Below are 14,719 nucleotides of genomic sequence, written 5' to 3' on the forward strand. Positions count from 1 at the left end.
GAATGCTAAATTGAAAGCAAATTTTAAGAAAGATTAAAAAAGGAAATCAAACTGGCTTTCCTGGCAAGGCAAATTTCAAGAAATCTGCCCTACAGATATCGTTATGGTTTTGACACCTGGGCACTACCATTCAGTCCAGCAATGTCAACAGCACTAAAATAAGTGTTGTTTGGGAACAAACATGCCAAAGAAACACAACTTTCAAACACATTTACCCAATACACAACAGTTTTGGTAAATAAATACAATAAGTAAATCTATAACCAACTCCTAAATATGTAACTAAACAGCGACCAAACCTTTATATATATATATCTTGGTCAGTTGTCCATAAGTCCAATAAAAACCATGGAACAAAAAATGCTTTTAAGATGAGGAAGGGGAAAAACAATTCAAAAAAAATTTTTTTTTGTCCTTCCTCATCTTGAAAATTTGCCTTACAATGAAGCTGTTTTGATTTTCTTTTTTAATCTTTCTTACATCCATTTATATTAAAATTTGCTTTCAATTTAGCATTCTGCCTTATTATTATTATTTTTTCCTTTTCTATCATTTCTCCACATGCAGTTAAAACAACCCCACCATTTACTGACTTATATATATATATATATATATATATATATATATATATATATCAAAACGCTGTGTTATAATACTATTCCACATATACAAAAACAGCCATACCAACAATCCAACATACCTCCATCATCAGCTGCCCTACAGATATCGTTATGGTTTTGACACCTGGGCACTACCATTCAGTCCAGCAATGTCAACAGCACTAAAATAAGTGTTGTTTGGGAACAAACATGCCAAAGAAACCACAACTTTCAAACACATTTACCCAATACACAACAGTTTTGGTAAATAAATACAATAAGTAAATCTATAACCAACTCCTAAATATGTAACTAAACAGCGACCAAACCTTTATATATATATATCTTGGTCAGCTGTCCATAAGTCCAATAAAAACCATGCTCTGAAAGAAGTGTTTTTTGAGCAATAACATGTTATGTAATTATTGGTTACGGCTAATTAGAATGTTATAATTGGTTTCATGTCTACTATTGCACATAGCAACACAAGTGACTCACCCGGCCTGCTAGTTGAGGGTGCATAACCTCTTCCCAAATGGAGGTAAAAATATAATCTTGGTCAGCTTGGTGGTGTAAAACTTCTGAAATGAAAATATTTTCAAACCGAAACTTCTTCTGGGCGTGATGGGGTCAACACCCTTTGAACAATTTCAGTTGTGTCTGAAAAGGGTAAGTTCATATACGTTTCTCTATGTTTTCCATTCAATATTCAATTATGAATTTTCTATCATATGGGTATAGACTAAACACTTCACTTTTTGAATTTAAGAAGGCACCTAGAACAAGCAAATTTTTTAGGATCCTTGTCCTCTCGACTAAGCAAAGTTTGCACCATTCCCATTCATTGAGGTATATGGTAGGGTGGTTCTAGTAGCTTCCATTTACTCTTCTATGGTATTCCCAGTTATTTTAAACACCAAATTTAGTTTGCCAATGCTGTAATGTTGTTCCTCTCTGGGATCCTAAATGAGAACCTGTGGTTATTTAGGCACAGCTTAAAGGGGCCCTCCATTGTTCCAACATATTTCTGTGCATGTGACCCTACATTGTTTGTGTTGCTGCTGTTGTCTTCTTCTTTCAATCAAGACTCAGGCCATTAGCCACGAAGAATAATCTCTAAGGTACTAAGAATGCGTGTGACAACTTGAAAATCCACCCACCACACGCGATAGACTGGCGGTTGCACGGGTGCGAAAGCTACATTGTTATCCTCATTCAGTAAATGGTAGCTTTTAATGGGTGGAGAGCTGAACCATCCTGGGGTACAGAGGATTCGCAATCTAGAATAGGGTCTGAAAGTTTACCACACCATAGTGGGTCACACCATGGTTCCTCTGCTTTGTGGCAGAAGTAGGAAGAAAGAGTGAGAGAAAGATGTGGTGAAAGAGTACAGCAGGGTTCATCCCCCACCCCTCGCTGAAGCCTCGTGGAGCTGAGGTGTTTTTGCTCAATAAACACTCACAATGCCTGATCTGGGAATTGAAACTGCGTTCTTATGACCGCAAGTCCGCTGCCCTAACCACTGGACCATTGCGCCTCCACTCTGCTGCCGCTGTTGCTGTTGTTCCTGCCACTGCCATTGCTTCTGCTACCACTGGACACCACCTGTGCATCATAGACCACAACCACATGGTTGGGCATTCAGAGCTAACCCAACATGAGCATAGCGCCTCTGTGTGCTGTTTAGGGGTGTTCACTAAAATTATTTTTACACAGGGGACACAGCTGAGCAAGACCCTTATGTCATGTCTATTAAATAATTGCCTATAGAATTCCGCTACAGTTAAACGGTTAACAAAGCCTCTTTATGTTTGTTGAGCATATCTGACTGAAATGTCCAAGCAGGTACAAACGAATTGAGCCATGTAGAAGTTTTAATGTAGCCACATGTTGTGTTGTGTCGTATTATGTTCTGTTCTCTCAGTTGTGCTACCTATTTCTTTACTACCCACAAGGGGCTAAACACAGAGAGGACAAACAAGGACAGACAAACGAATTAAGTCGATTACATCGACCCCAGTGCGTAACTGGTACTTATTTTATCGACCCCGAAAGGATGAAAGGCAAAGTCAACCTTGGCGGAATTTGAACTCAGAACGTAGCCGCAGACGAAATACCGCTAAGAATTTCGCCTGGTGTGCTAACGTTTCTGCCAGCTCGCCGCCTTATATTCTCGTTGTGCTACCATTGAGCAAGGACTCACAAGCAGTGAATGCTCTGCTTTGCATGTTCAAACCTATCACCCTTGTTCCTTAAGAGGAAGGGGTGGGGGATACATAATGAAAATAATAAACAGAATAAAAGATTAAGCATAAAACAGCAAAATCAAATTCAAAAATAAAAAATACATAGATTAAATAAAAATAAGAATTTTAGCAACTGAAAAATTAATGTAAAAACTGAAAATTTGATTTTAAAGCAAAACATAGAAAAAGAAAAAATTAAAAATAAAAACAAATTAGAATAATGAAAAAAAAAACAACAGAAAATAAATATAAGTGAATATAGATTTTTATGATTAAAAATGAAAACAAACAATTGTCCACACAAACATACATAGACATGAGTGCACAGGTAAATTTTTAAAAATAAATTTACATATATAGATTGAAAGGCACACGCACACACACACACACACACACAAACACACACATGCTCAGTCACACACAAATAAATGAACCCTCATAACAAATTACTGAAGAAAACCAACATACACGCATTCAAACAAATATATACTTTTATATATATATATATATACACACACACATATATATATATATATACATACACAAACACACATATATATACATGCACACACACACACACACACATATATACATGCACACACACACACACACATATATATATATATATATATATATATATATATATACACACATACACACACATACATATATATACATATATATATACACATACACACATATGTATATATATATATATATACATACACATATATACATACACACACACACGCATGTGTTAATGCATACATATATATATATATATATATACTGATATGTGTTAATGTGTGCATGTTTGTATGTATATACATGTATATTTATATGTATATACATGTCTACACCTGCTTAATAAATCATGGAAATAAAATGAAATTCCCACACACACACACATACACAAACATCATTTATCTTTTACTGGTTTCAGTCATTGGATTGCAACCATACTGGAGCACTGCCTTGCTGGGTTAACTCAAACAGATCAACCCCAATACTTATATTTTTAAGTCTGTTACTTATCCTGTCACTTTCTTTAGTTGAACTACTTAGTTATTGGAATGCAAACAAACCAACACTGGTTGTCAAACAGTGGCAGTGGGGGACAATCATAAAGACACATACACACACACACGTGCACATATATATATATAGGCAGTGGGATTCTGCACAGTTTCCATCTACCAAATTCGCTCAAAGGCATTATTAGCCATCCTGGGCCTATAGTAGAAGATACCTGCTCAAGGTACCATGCTGTGGGACTGAACCCAAAACTACATAACTGTAAACAAAGCTTCTTAGCTACTCGGCCAAAACTGTACCTAAATGTGTGTGTGTGCGTGCATGCACATGTGTGCATGTGTAAACACACACACACATGCAAGCAAACACGCTTTAATGCAAATTATTGAAGATCAACAAAGATGCACACATGCAGAAATACACATACACACACACAAACACACACTCATGCAGTTGTGTACATATACACACAAATACACACGTACACATATATACTCATAATCACACACACACATACACACACACAAATACTGAAATAAACTCCTTACAACTACAAGAAAATAAACAATTATTTTAATAATGAATAAATAAATAATTAAGAGGTTGATTAAATGATTCATTAAGACTGTATAATTTGCAGTTGATGAGATTTTTTGAGATATTTATGCATTTCTAATTTTTAAATAATTAGTGAAGATGACTATTTGGCATTGGTATTGTTATTGTTGTCAGTGATGGTGATGATGATGTCACTAAGAACCTGGGTCAGCCCTGATTCCATGTAGGTGTAATCATGGACATGCCACCCATACAACCATACAAGCATGCAAGCTTTTCTCTAGATATCTACAACTATATTGGCAAATATGTTCCTTGCATGAGAAAGTAACGCTGGAACATACATAAGAGATGTACCGGACACACGAGAGGTGTACTGGACACAGAAGATGTGTGCTGGACACAGAAGAGGTGTACTGGACACAGAAGAGGTGTACTGGACACAGAAGATGTGTGCTGGACACAGAAGAGTTGTACTGGACACAGAGGTGTACTGGACACAGAAGTGTACTGGACACAGAAGTGTACTGGACACAGAAGTGTACTGGACACATGAGAGGTGTACTGGACACAGAAGAGGTGTGCTGGACATAGAAGAAGTGTGCTGGACACATGACAGGCATACTTGACTAACGTGAGTTGTACTGGACACATGAGAGGTTTACTGGACCCACAAGAGGTTTACTGGACAAACGTGAGGTTTACTGGACACACGAGAGCTGTACTGGACACATGAGAGGTGTACTGGACCCATGAGAGGTTTACTGGACAAACGTGAGGTTTACTGGACCCATGAGAGGTGTACTCGACCCACGAGAGGTTTACTGGACACATAAGAAGTGTCAGCATGCAGCTCACTCAGAAGACAATGAAAGAGAAGAGGAGTGCACCTTTATGGTTGGAAATGAGGGTTAAGGTATGAAAGGAGGAGGAGGAGAGGGCGAGGCTGAAGAGGCTCTGTTTGCAGAGGAGTTATGTGGCTACTTGCATTTAGGGGAATGTGTGAGAATGAATCAGTTGCAACTGCAAGGAAGCTAATAGGGATGATGAGGGGCCCAGGTGGCACCACAAGAAATACCATAACACACACACACACACATCATAATCATCATCATAATCATCATCATCATGTTTTAATGTCCATCTTCCATCATGGTATTGACTGGAAGGCTCAACAGGATTTGATAGGTCAAAGGACTGTGCCATGATCACAGCGCACACACACACACACACATACACATATGAACCCACACATACACACACACACAATCATATATACTTATGCATACATATATACCAAGACATGCATACACAATTATGTATATGTCAATCATTAAACACATGCACACACACACACACACACACACACACACACACACTATATACAGAAATACACATGTACACATTATATCAAAAACACAAACACATACATGCACACACACACACACACACACACTATATACAGAAACACAACACACACACACACACACATTTAAGCATACACACACACACATATACACACATATGCGCATACAATTATGTGTACATCAGTTAGTAAACACACACACATGTATATCATCATCATCGTTTAACGTCCGCTTTCCATGCTAGCATGGGTTGGACGGTTCAACTGGGGTCTGGCAAGCCTGAAGGCTGCACCAGGCCAGTCAGATCTGGCAGTGTTTCTACAGCTGGATGCCCTTCCTAACGCCAACCACTCCGAGAGTGTAGTGGGTGATTTTATGTGCCACCGACACAGGTGCCAGACGAGGCTGGCAGACGGCCACGCTCGGATGGTGTTTTTTATGTGCCACCGGCACAGGTGCCAGACGAGGCTGGCTGACGGCCACGCTCGGATGGTGTTTTTTATGTGCCACCGACACAGGTTGCCAGACGAGGCTGGCAGACGGCCACGCTCGGATGGTGTTTTTATGTGACCACCGACACAGGTGCCAGACGAGGCTGGCTGACGGCCACGCTCGGATGGTGTTTTTTATGTGCCACCGACACAGGTGCCAGACGAGGCTGGCAGACGGCCACGCTCGGATGGTGTTTTTTATGTGCCACCGACACAGGTGCCAGACGAGGCTGGCTGACGGCCACGCTCGGATGGTGTTTTTTATGTGCCACCGGCACAGGTGCCAGACGAGGCTGGCTGACGGCCACGCCGTATATATACTATATACAAAAACACGCCGTATATATACTATATACAGAAACACAAACATACATTTATGCATACATACACATATACATGCACAATTATGTGTATATCAATCACTAAACACACACACACACACACATACACACACACACACATACACACACACACATACACACACACACACATATGCACAGATAAGCATCAAAACTTTGCACTAGATATACATATATCATGCCAGAATACGAGTGGACACCAGGTCCCATAAGCCATCTGACCCGCTGACCTTTGGTCACTTACAAAGACACATCAATAATAGTTTAATAAGCTGTACAAAATGCTTTGATTTATAGCCAGATCTGTAGCATTGCCAAGATATAGATTTGTGCTTGTGAGTTTCTGCATAAAGGGGCAGAGTGTGTGTGTGTATTTGTGTGTGCAAGTGTGTGTGTGTGTATTTGTGTGTGCATACATATGTATAAGTATAAATGATGATGATGTGCGTGTATATAGATATATGTATGTCTATATAATTATCATTTAATGTCAATTTTCCTTGCTGCCATGGCTAGAAAGTTGTGCACAAACACATTCATTTATAGTGTGTGTGTATATATATATATACACACACACACACACACATATATATACAGGCATACATATATAAATATATACATTCATGTGTGTGTTTGTGTATGTATATATATATATATATATATAATACACACACACATACACACATATTTATATACAGGCATACATATATAAATATATACATTCATGTGTGTGTTTGTGTATGTATATATATATATATAAATACACACACACATACACACATATTTATATACAGGCATACATATATAAATATATACATTCATGTGTGTGTTTGTGTATGTATATATATATATATAAATACACACACACATACACACAATTTTATATACAGGCATACATATATAAATATATACTTCATGTGTGTGTTTGTGTATGTATATATATATATAGAAATACAACACACACATACACACATATTTATATACAGGCATACATATAAATATATACATTCATGTGTGTGTTTGTGTATGTATATATATATATATATAAATACACACACACATACACACATATATATACAGGCATACATATATAAATATATACATTCATGTGTGTGTTTGTGTATGTATATATATATATATATATAAATACACACACACATACACACATATTTATATACAGGCATACATATATAAATATATACATTCATGTGTTTGTGTGTGTGTGTGGAGGCACATGCCTAGTGGTTAGAGCAGCGGACTCGCAGTCGAGGGATCGCGGGTTCGAATCTTAGACCGGGCGATGTGTGTGCTTATGAGCAAAACGCCTAAGCTCCACGCGGCTCCGGCAAAAGGTAATGGCAAACTTCTGCTGACTCTTTTGCCACAACTTTCTCTCACTCTTTCCTCCTGCATCTTGCAGCTCACCTGCGATAGACTGGCGTCCTATCCAGGTGGGGAACCTATACGCCAAGGAAACCGGGAAACTGGCCCTTATGAGCCAGGCACGGCTCGAGAAGGAACAAACAACATGTATATATATATATATGTATGAAGCTTCTTTGGAGAAATGGTTAAAACATAAGAGGATACACATTTTTTATCATCATCACCATTGTCATCATCATGGGTCACATGAAGTTTACTGAGGCCGTGTTTCTATCCGCAGATGCTTTTCCTGTTGCCAACCTTCAACTGCTTCCTAGCCCAGTTAATATTTACTCGTGTCTAGATGTGCTTCTGTGTTTGAAATTTTAAGGTGATATGAGGGACTCTCCCATTGTTAGACACTGTATGAGGGTTCAACAGGTGCAATGGGTGCCACATGTCAGATGTCAAAATGATCGCAGAGCAACGTGAAATGGAGTGCTTTGCTCAAGAACACAATGCAATGCCTGCTCTGGGAATTGAACCCACAATCTCACAATCAGAAGTGCAACCCCTAACCACCAAGAGATATGCACATTCCCATATATATATATATATATATATAATATATATATATTCACTTTGGATTGTAGGGCGACCTGTTGTGCTTGAGGAGACCTATTGAGTCAAGTACATCAACATCAAAATACAAATCAAACAGAAGTTGTAGCTGTGATACCTGTGCCGGTGGCACGTAAAAAGCACCATCCGAACGTGGCCAATGCCAGCGCTGCCTTGACTGGCTTCCATGCTGGTGACACGTAAAATGGACCCACTACACGCATGTTGTAGTTGGTGTTAGGAAGGGCATCCAGCTGTAGAAACACTGCCAGATCAGACTGGAGCCTGGTGCAGCCTCCTGGCTTCCCAGACCCAGGTCAAACTGTCCAACCCATGCTAGCATGGAAAACGGACGTTAAACGATGATGATGATGATGATATATTGGAAGCAGATACAGCATGTAAAAGAGAATACTATGTTGGTTTAGACACGTGATGTGTATGAATGATGACAGCTGTATAAAGTGCTGATCGCTTAAAGTGGATGACACCTGTGGAAGAGGGAGACTCCGGAAGACATAGGATTAAGTAGTGAGGACTGAATTCAAGATTTTGGGCCTCATGGAGGAGATGACACTGGGCCATGATTTCTGGGGATACAAGGTTCTTCAACACCTGCCCACCTCAGTGAAACTGAGTTCTGGAAGTGCAATGTGCCACACCCACAGGTAACATAAGACTTTTCATACACTGTGCCCAAATAAACCAAACTACATCTCTTCCCTTCCTCCTCCTCATGTTCCCTTTTCCCTTGCATTATACTTATCCCTCCCCCTCCACTCCTGCTGCCCAATCCTGTCCCCCCTGCACTGCCAAGTGTATCGTTCCAATACTGTTGTGCCTAGGTTTCGCCAATCACTGCATCCCCACTTCTCACCCTACTTTTTTGCATTCACATGAACTCCCTACTCATGTGTCCTCAGCCCTGAGAGTATTCCCTAGCACATTGCCTCCATCCCTCTCGATTCTCTCATCTTTGCTCCCTCCCTCCCTCACACTCTCCACCTGCCACCTGTTGCTGTCCTTCTGTTGTACTCCAAACTCATCTCCTGGCACGAAGCCACTTCCTCCAGTACCCACCCCTCTCAAAGGACGTTTGTCTTGCAAGTTGCTTGGTAAAAAAACATTCACTCATCCACTCAGTAAAGTGGTTGCTCTTTGGAAAGGCATCCAGCTGTAAAAACCATGCCAAAAAAGACATCACTAGTGCTGGTGCCACATAAAGAAGCACCGAATCCACTCTGTATAGTGGTTGGCATTATGAAGGACATCAAGTCAGAAGAACCATGTCAAAATAGACTCCAGAACATGCTGCAGTCCTCTGGTTTGTCAATTCCTGGCAAGCCATACAACCCATGACAGCATGGAAGCTGGCTGTTAACTGATGATCATGATCTATAAACATATATGCATATATAAGCATAGAAACTCTAAACACATAGGCTTCTGTATATATATCTGTGTGAGTGTGTGAATATACATATATATATACATGTTATAAACATCTATATGCATATTTGCACGTGTATATATATGCATAGAAACTATAAATATACATGCATGTGTGTGTGTATATATATATATATATCTTTGAGTGTGAATATATGTATATATATATATATAAACATCTATACAAATATTTAATGTATATAGAAGCTATATACATAAATGCATATAATTACATATATATATATATACACATATATAAACTAATGTGCATATATTCATACATGTATATGCATAAATTAGTTAGATACATGGATATATATATATATATATATGTATATATATATATATATGTATGTATATATATATATATATGTATATATATATATATGTATGTATATATATATATATATATATGTATGTATATATATATATATATTATGTATGTATATATATATATATATATGTATGTATATATATATATATAAGCTATATACATATGTGCATATATTTATGTATATACTGAAACTCCTGAAAATATAAATGGCAATAAATGGAAAAGTCTAGAATCCTATAAAGAATCTCAGAAAAAAAAGAGTGAAATAAAATAGATTTCTTCAAAATTTTTATGCTAACAACAACAACAACAACCACAACAACAATGGAAACAACAAAAGCAGCAACGACAACAACAACAACAAAAACTATTGTCATGACAACAGTTAAGTGGCTAAAAAAGACAACAACAACATCAACATGGACTGGAAATTTTAATATAAAGTGTTATGGGCCATACCTCGTGATTCTTCGTTTATCAAGATGGCTTGGTGAGCCTGGTCGCCGTCGAATGGAAGGGCTGCGAGATTCTCTCCTCCTGGAGCCTCGGCTCTGACTTCGGCTGTAATCACGACCATGGCTGTGTGATCGGCTCGGACTTAAGCGCCTGTTGATATATAAAAAAAAAAAACGTACAGTATATAAATTAAAAAAAAGGCGCAGGAGTGGCTGTGTGGTAAGTAGCTTGCTAACCAAGCCACATGGTTCCGGGTTCAGTCCCACTGCGTGGCATCTTGGGTAAGTGTCTTCTGCTATAGCCCCGGGCCGACCAATGCCTTGTGAGTGGATTTGGTAGACGGAAACTGAAAGAAGCCTGTCGTATATATGTATATATATATGTATGTGTGAGTGTGTTTGTGTGTCTGTGTTTGTCCCCCTAGCAATGCTTGACAACCGATGCTGGTGTGTTTATGTCCCCGTCACTTAGTGGTTCGGCAAAAGAGAACGATAGAATAAGTACTGGGCTTACAAAGAATAAGTCCCGGGGTCGATTTGCTCGACTAAAGGCGGTGCTCCAGCATGGCCGCAGTCAAATGATTGAAACAAGTAAAAGAGTAAAAGAGTACAGAGTTATGGGAACTGTTGTTCTAAGCAGAGTAAATATTAACAGCTTTGTGTGTGTGTGTGTGAAGATTTTCTAAGGATAATACGGGGAACTGGCAGAAATGTTAGCATACCGGGCAAAATGATTAGCGGTATTTCGTCCGCCACTGCATTCTGAGTTCAAATTCCGCCGAGGTCGACTTTGCCTTTCATCCTTTCAAGGTCGATTAAATAAGTACCAGTTATGCACTGGGGTCGATATAATCGACTTAATCTGTTTGTCTGTCCTTGTTTGTCCCCTCTGTGTGTAGCCCCTTGTGGGCAGTAAAGAAATAGGTATTTCGTCTGCCGCTACGTTGTAGGTTCAAATTCTGCCGAGGTTGACTTTGCCTTTCATCCTTTCGGGGTCAATTAAATAAGTACCAGTTATGCACTGGGGTCGATATAATCGACTTAATCCGTTTGTCTGTCCTTGTTTGTCCCCTCTGTGTGTAGCCCCTTGTGGGTAGTAAAGAAATAGGTATTTCGTCTGTCATTATGTTCTATGTTCAAATTCCACCGAGGTCAAGTTTACCTTTCATCCTTTTGGGGTCAATAAAGTACTGATTGCATACTGGGGTCGATCTAATCGACTGGCCCCCTTCCCCAAAATTTCGGGCCTTGTGCCTAGAGTAGAAAAGACTATTTGGTATTCTAACAAAACATCCATGTTAAGTTGGATATAATGATTACCTTTTGGTACTAATACTTTCTCCATCACAAATAATTAATTTTTAATAAACCTGCCAGCCATCTGCAATATCAGTGTCTTAAAAGATGCTGATATTTTATATATCTTAGCAGCAAGGTTTGACTGGCATGTAGTGACCGGATGCTCTCCACTGATGATATCTAGTAGAATGAAATCACATGATATGGGAGTTCCAGCACCTATGGCAGATGGTTCTCATCTATGATATGTGTATAGAAACCAGATGCCTATGTAGAAACCAAGTGCCTATTTAGAAACCAGATGCCTATTTAGAAACCAGATGCCTATGTAGGAACCAAGTGCCTATTTAGAAACCAGATGCCTATTTAGAAACCAGATGCCTATGTAGAAACCAAGTGCCTATTTAGAAACCAGATGCCTATTTAGAAACCAGATGCCTATTTAGAAACCAGATGCCTATGTAGAAACCAAGTGCCTATTTAGAAACCAGATGCCTATTTAGAAACCAAGTGCCTATTTAGAAACCAGATGCCTATGTAGAAACCAGTGCCTATTTAGAAACCAGATGCCTATTTAGAAACCAGATGCCTATGTAGAAACCAAGTGCCTATTTAGAAACCAGATGCCTATTTAGAAACCAGATGCCTATGTAGAAACCAAGTGCCTATTTAGAAACCAGATGCCTATTTAGAAACCAGATGCCTATGTAGAAACCAAGTGCCTATTTAGAAACCAGATGCCTATTTAGAAACCAGATGCCTATTTAGAAACCAAGAGCCTATTTAGAAACCAGATGCCTATTTAAAAACCAGATGCCTATTTAGAAACCAAGAGCCTATTTAGAAACCAGATGCCTATTTAGAAACCAGATGCCTATGTAGAAACCAAGTGCCTATTTAGAAACCAGATGCCTATTTAGAAACCAGATGCCTATGTAGAAACCAAGTGCCTATTTAGAAACCAGATGCCTATTTAGAAACCAGATGCCTATGTAGAAACCAAGTGCCTATTTAGAAACCAGATGCCTATTTAGAAACCAGATGCCTATGTAGAAACCAAGTGCCTATTTAGAAACCAGATGCCTATGTAGAAACCAAGTGCCTATTTAGAAACCAGATGCCTATTTAGAAACCAGATGCCTATTTAGAAACCAAGAGCCTATTCAGACACCAAATGCTTATTTAGAAACCAAATGCCTATTTAGAAACCAGATGCCTATTTAGAAACCAAGAGCCTATTCAGACACCAAATGCTTATTTAGAAACCAGATGCCTATGTAGAAACCAAGTGCCTATTTAGAAACCAGATGCCTATTTAGAAACCAGATGCCTATGTAGAAACCAAGTGCCTATTTAGAAACCAGATGCCTATTTAGAAACCAGATGCCTATTTAGAAACCAAGAGCCTATTCAGACACCAAATGCTTATTTAGAAACCAAATGCCTATGTAGAAACCAAGTGCCTATTTAGAAACCAGATGCCTATTTAGAAACCAGATGCCTATTTAGAAACCAAGAGCCTATTCAGACACCAAATGCTTATTTAGAAACCAGATGCCTATGTAGAAACCAAGTGCCTATTAGAAACCAGATGCCTATTTAGAACCAGATGCCTATGTAGAAACAAGTGCCTATTTAGAACCAGATGCCTATTTAGAAACCAGATGCCTATGTAAAACCAAGTGCCTATTTAGAAACCAGATGCCTATTTAGAAACCAGATGCCTATGTAGAAACCAAGTGCCTTTTAGAAACCAATGCCTATTTAGAAACCAGATGCCTATTTAGAAACCAAGAGCCTATTCAGACACCAAATGCTTATTTAGAAACCAGATGCCTATGTAGAACCAAGTGCCTATTTAGAAACCAGATGCCTATTTAGAAACCAGATGCCTATGTAGAACCAAGTGCCTATTTAGAAACCAGATGCCTATTTAGAAACCAGATGCCTATGTAGAAACCAAGTGCCTATTTAGAAACCAGATGCCTATTTAGAAACCAGATGCCTATTTAGAAACCAGATGCCTATTTAGAAACCAGATGCCTATTTAGAAACCAAGAGCCTATTCAGACACCAAATGCTTATTTAGAAACCAAATGCCTATGTAGAAACCAAGTGCCTATTTAGAAACCAGATACCTATTTAGAAACCAGATGCCTATGTAGAAACCAAGTGCCTATTTAGAAACCAGATGCCTATTTAGAAACCAGATGCCTATGTAGAAACCAAGTGCCTATTTAGAAACCAGATGCCTATTTAGAAACCAGATGCCTATGTAGAAACCAAGTGCCTATTTAGAAACCAGATGCCTATTTAGAAACCAGATGCCTATTTAGAAACCAAGAGCCTATTCAGACACCAAATGCTTATTTAGAAACCAAATGCCTATGTAGAAACCAAGTGCCTATTTAGAAACCAGATGCCTATTTAGAAACCAGATGCCTATGTAGAAACCAAGTGCCTATTTAGAAACCAGATGCCTATTTAGAAACCAGATGCCTATGTAGAAACCAAGTGCCTATTTAGAAACCAGATGCCTAT

At 38.7% G+C, this 14,719-nt stretch overlaps 1 protein-coding gene across 1 annotated transcript in view; it reads right to left on the bottom strand.

Moving 5' to 3' along the window:
• Positions 1 to 1,129: 1,129 nt before the first annotated feature.
• The window catches only part of LOC115231025 (uncharacterized protein DDB_G0287625-like), a 24,636-nt gene continuing 11,046 nt past the window's right edge, over positions 1,130 to 14,719 (bottom strand). Inside the window, exons 2-3 of the mRNA XM_029801122.2 lie at positions 10,884 to 11,030; positions 1,130 to 1,259 (exon numbers count right to left, since the gene is read on the bottom strand). Of these exons, the coding sequence (XP_029656982.2) occupies positions 1,250 to 1,259; positions 10,884 to 11,030 (157 nt within the window). The 3' untranslated portion in view covers positions 1,130 to 1,249. The remainder of the gene's footprint in view (positions 1,260 to 10,883; positions 11,031 to 14,719) is intronic.

The sequence above is a fragment of the Octopus sinensis genome, unplaced genomic scaffold, assembly GCF_006345805.1.
Source record: "Octopus sinensis unplaced genomic scaffold, ASM634580v1 Contig17188, whole genome shotgun sequence".
NCBI lineage: Eukaryota > Metazoa > Mollusca > Cephalopoda > Octopoda > Octopodidae > Octopus > Octopus sinensis.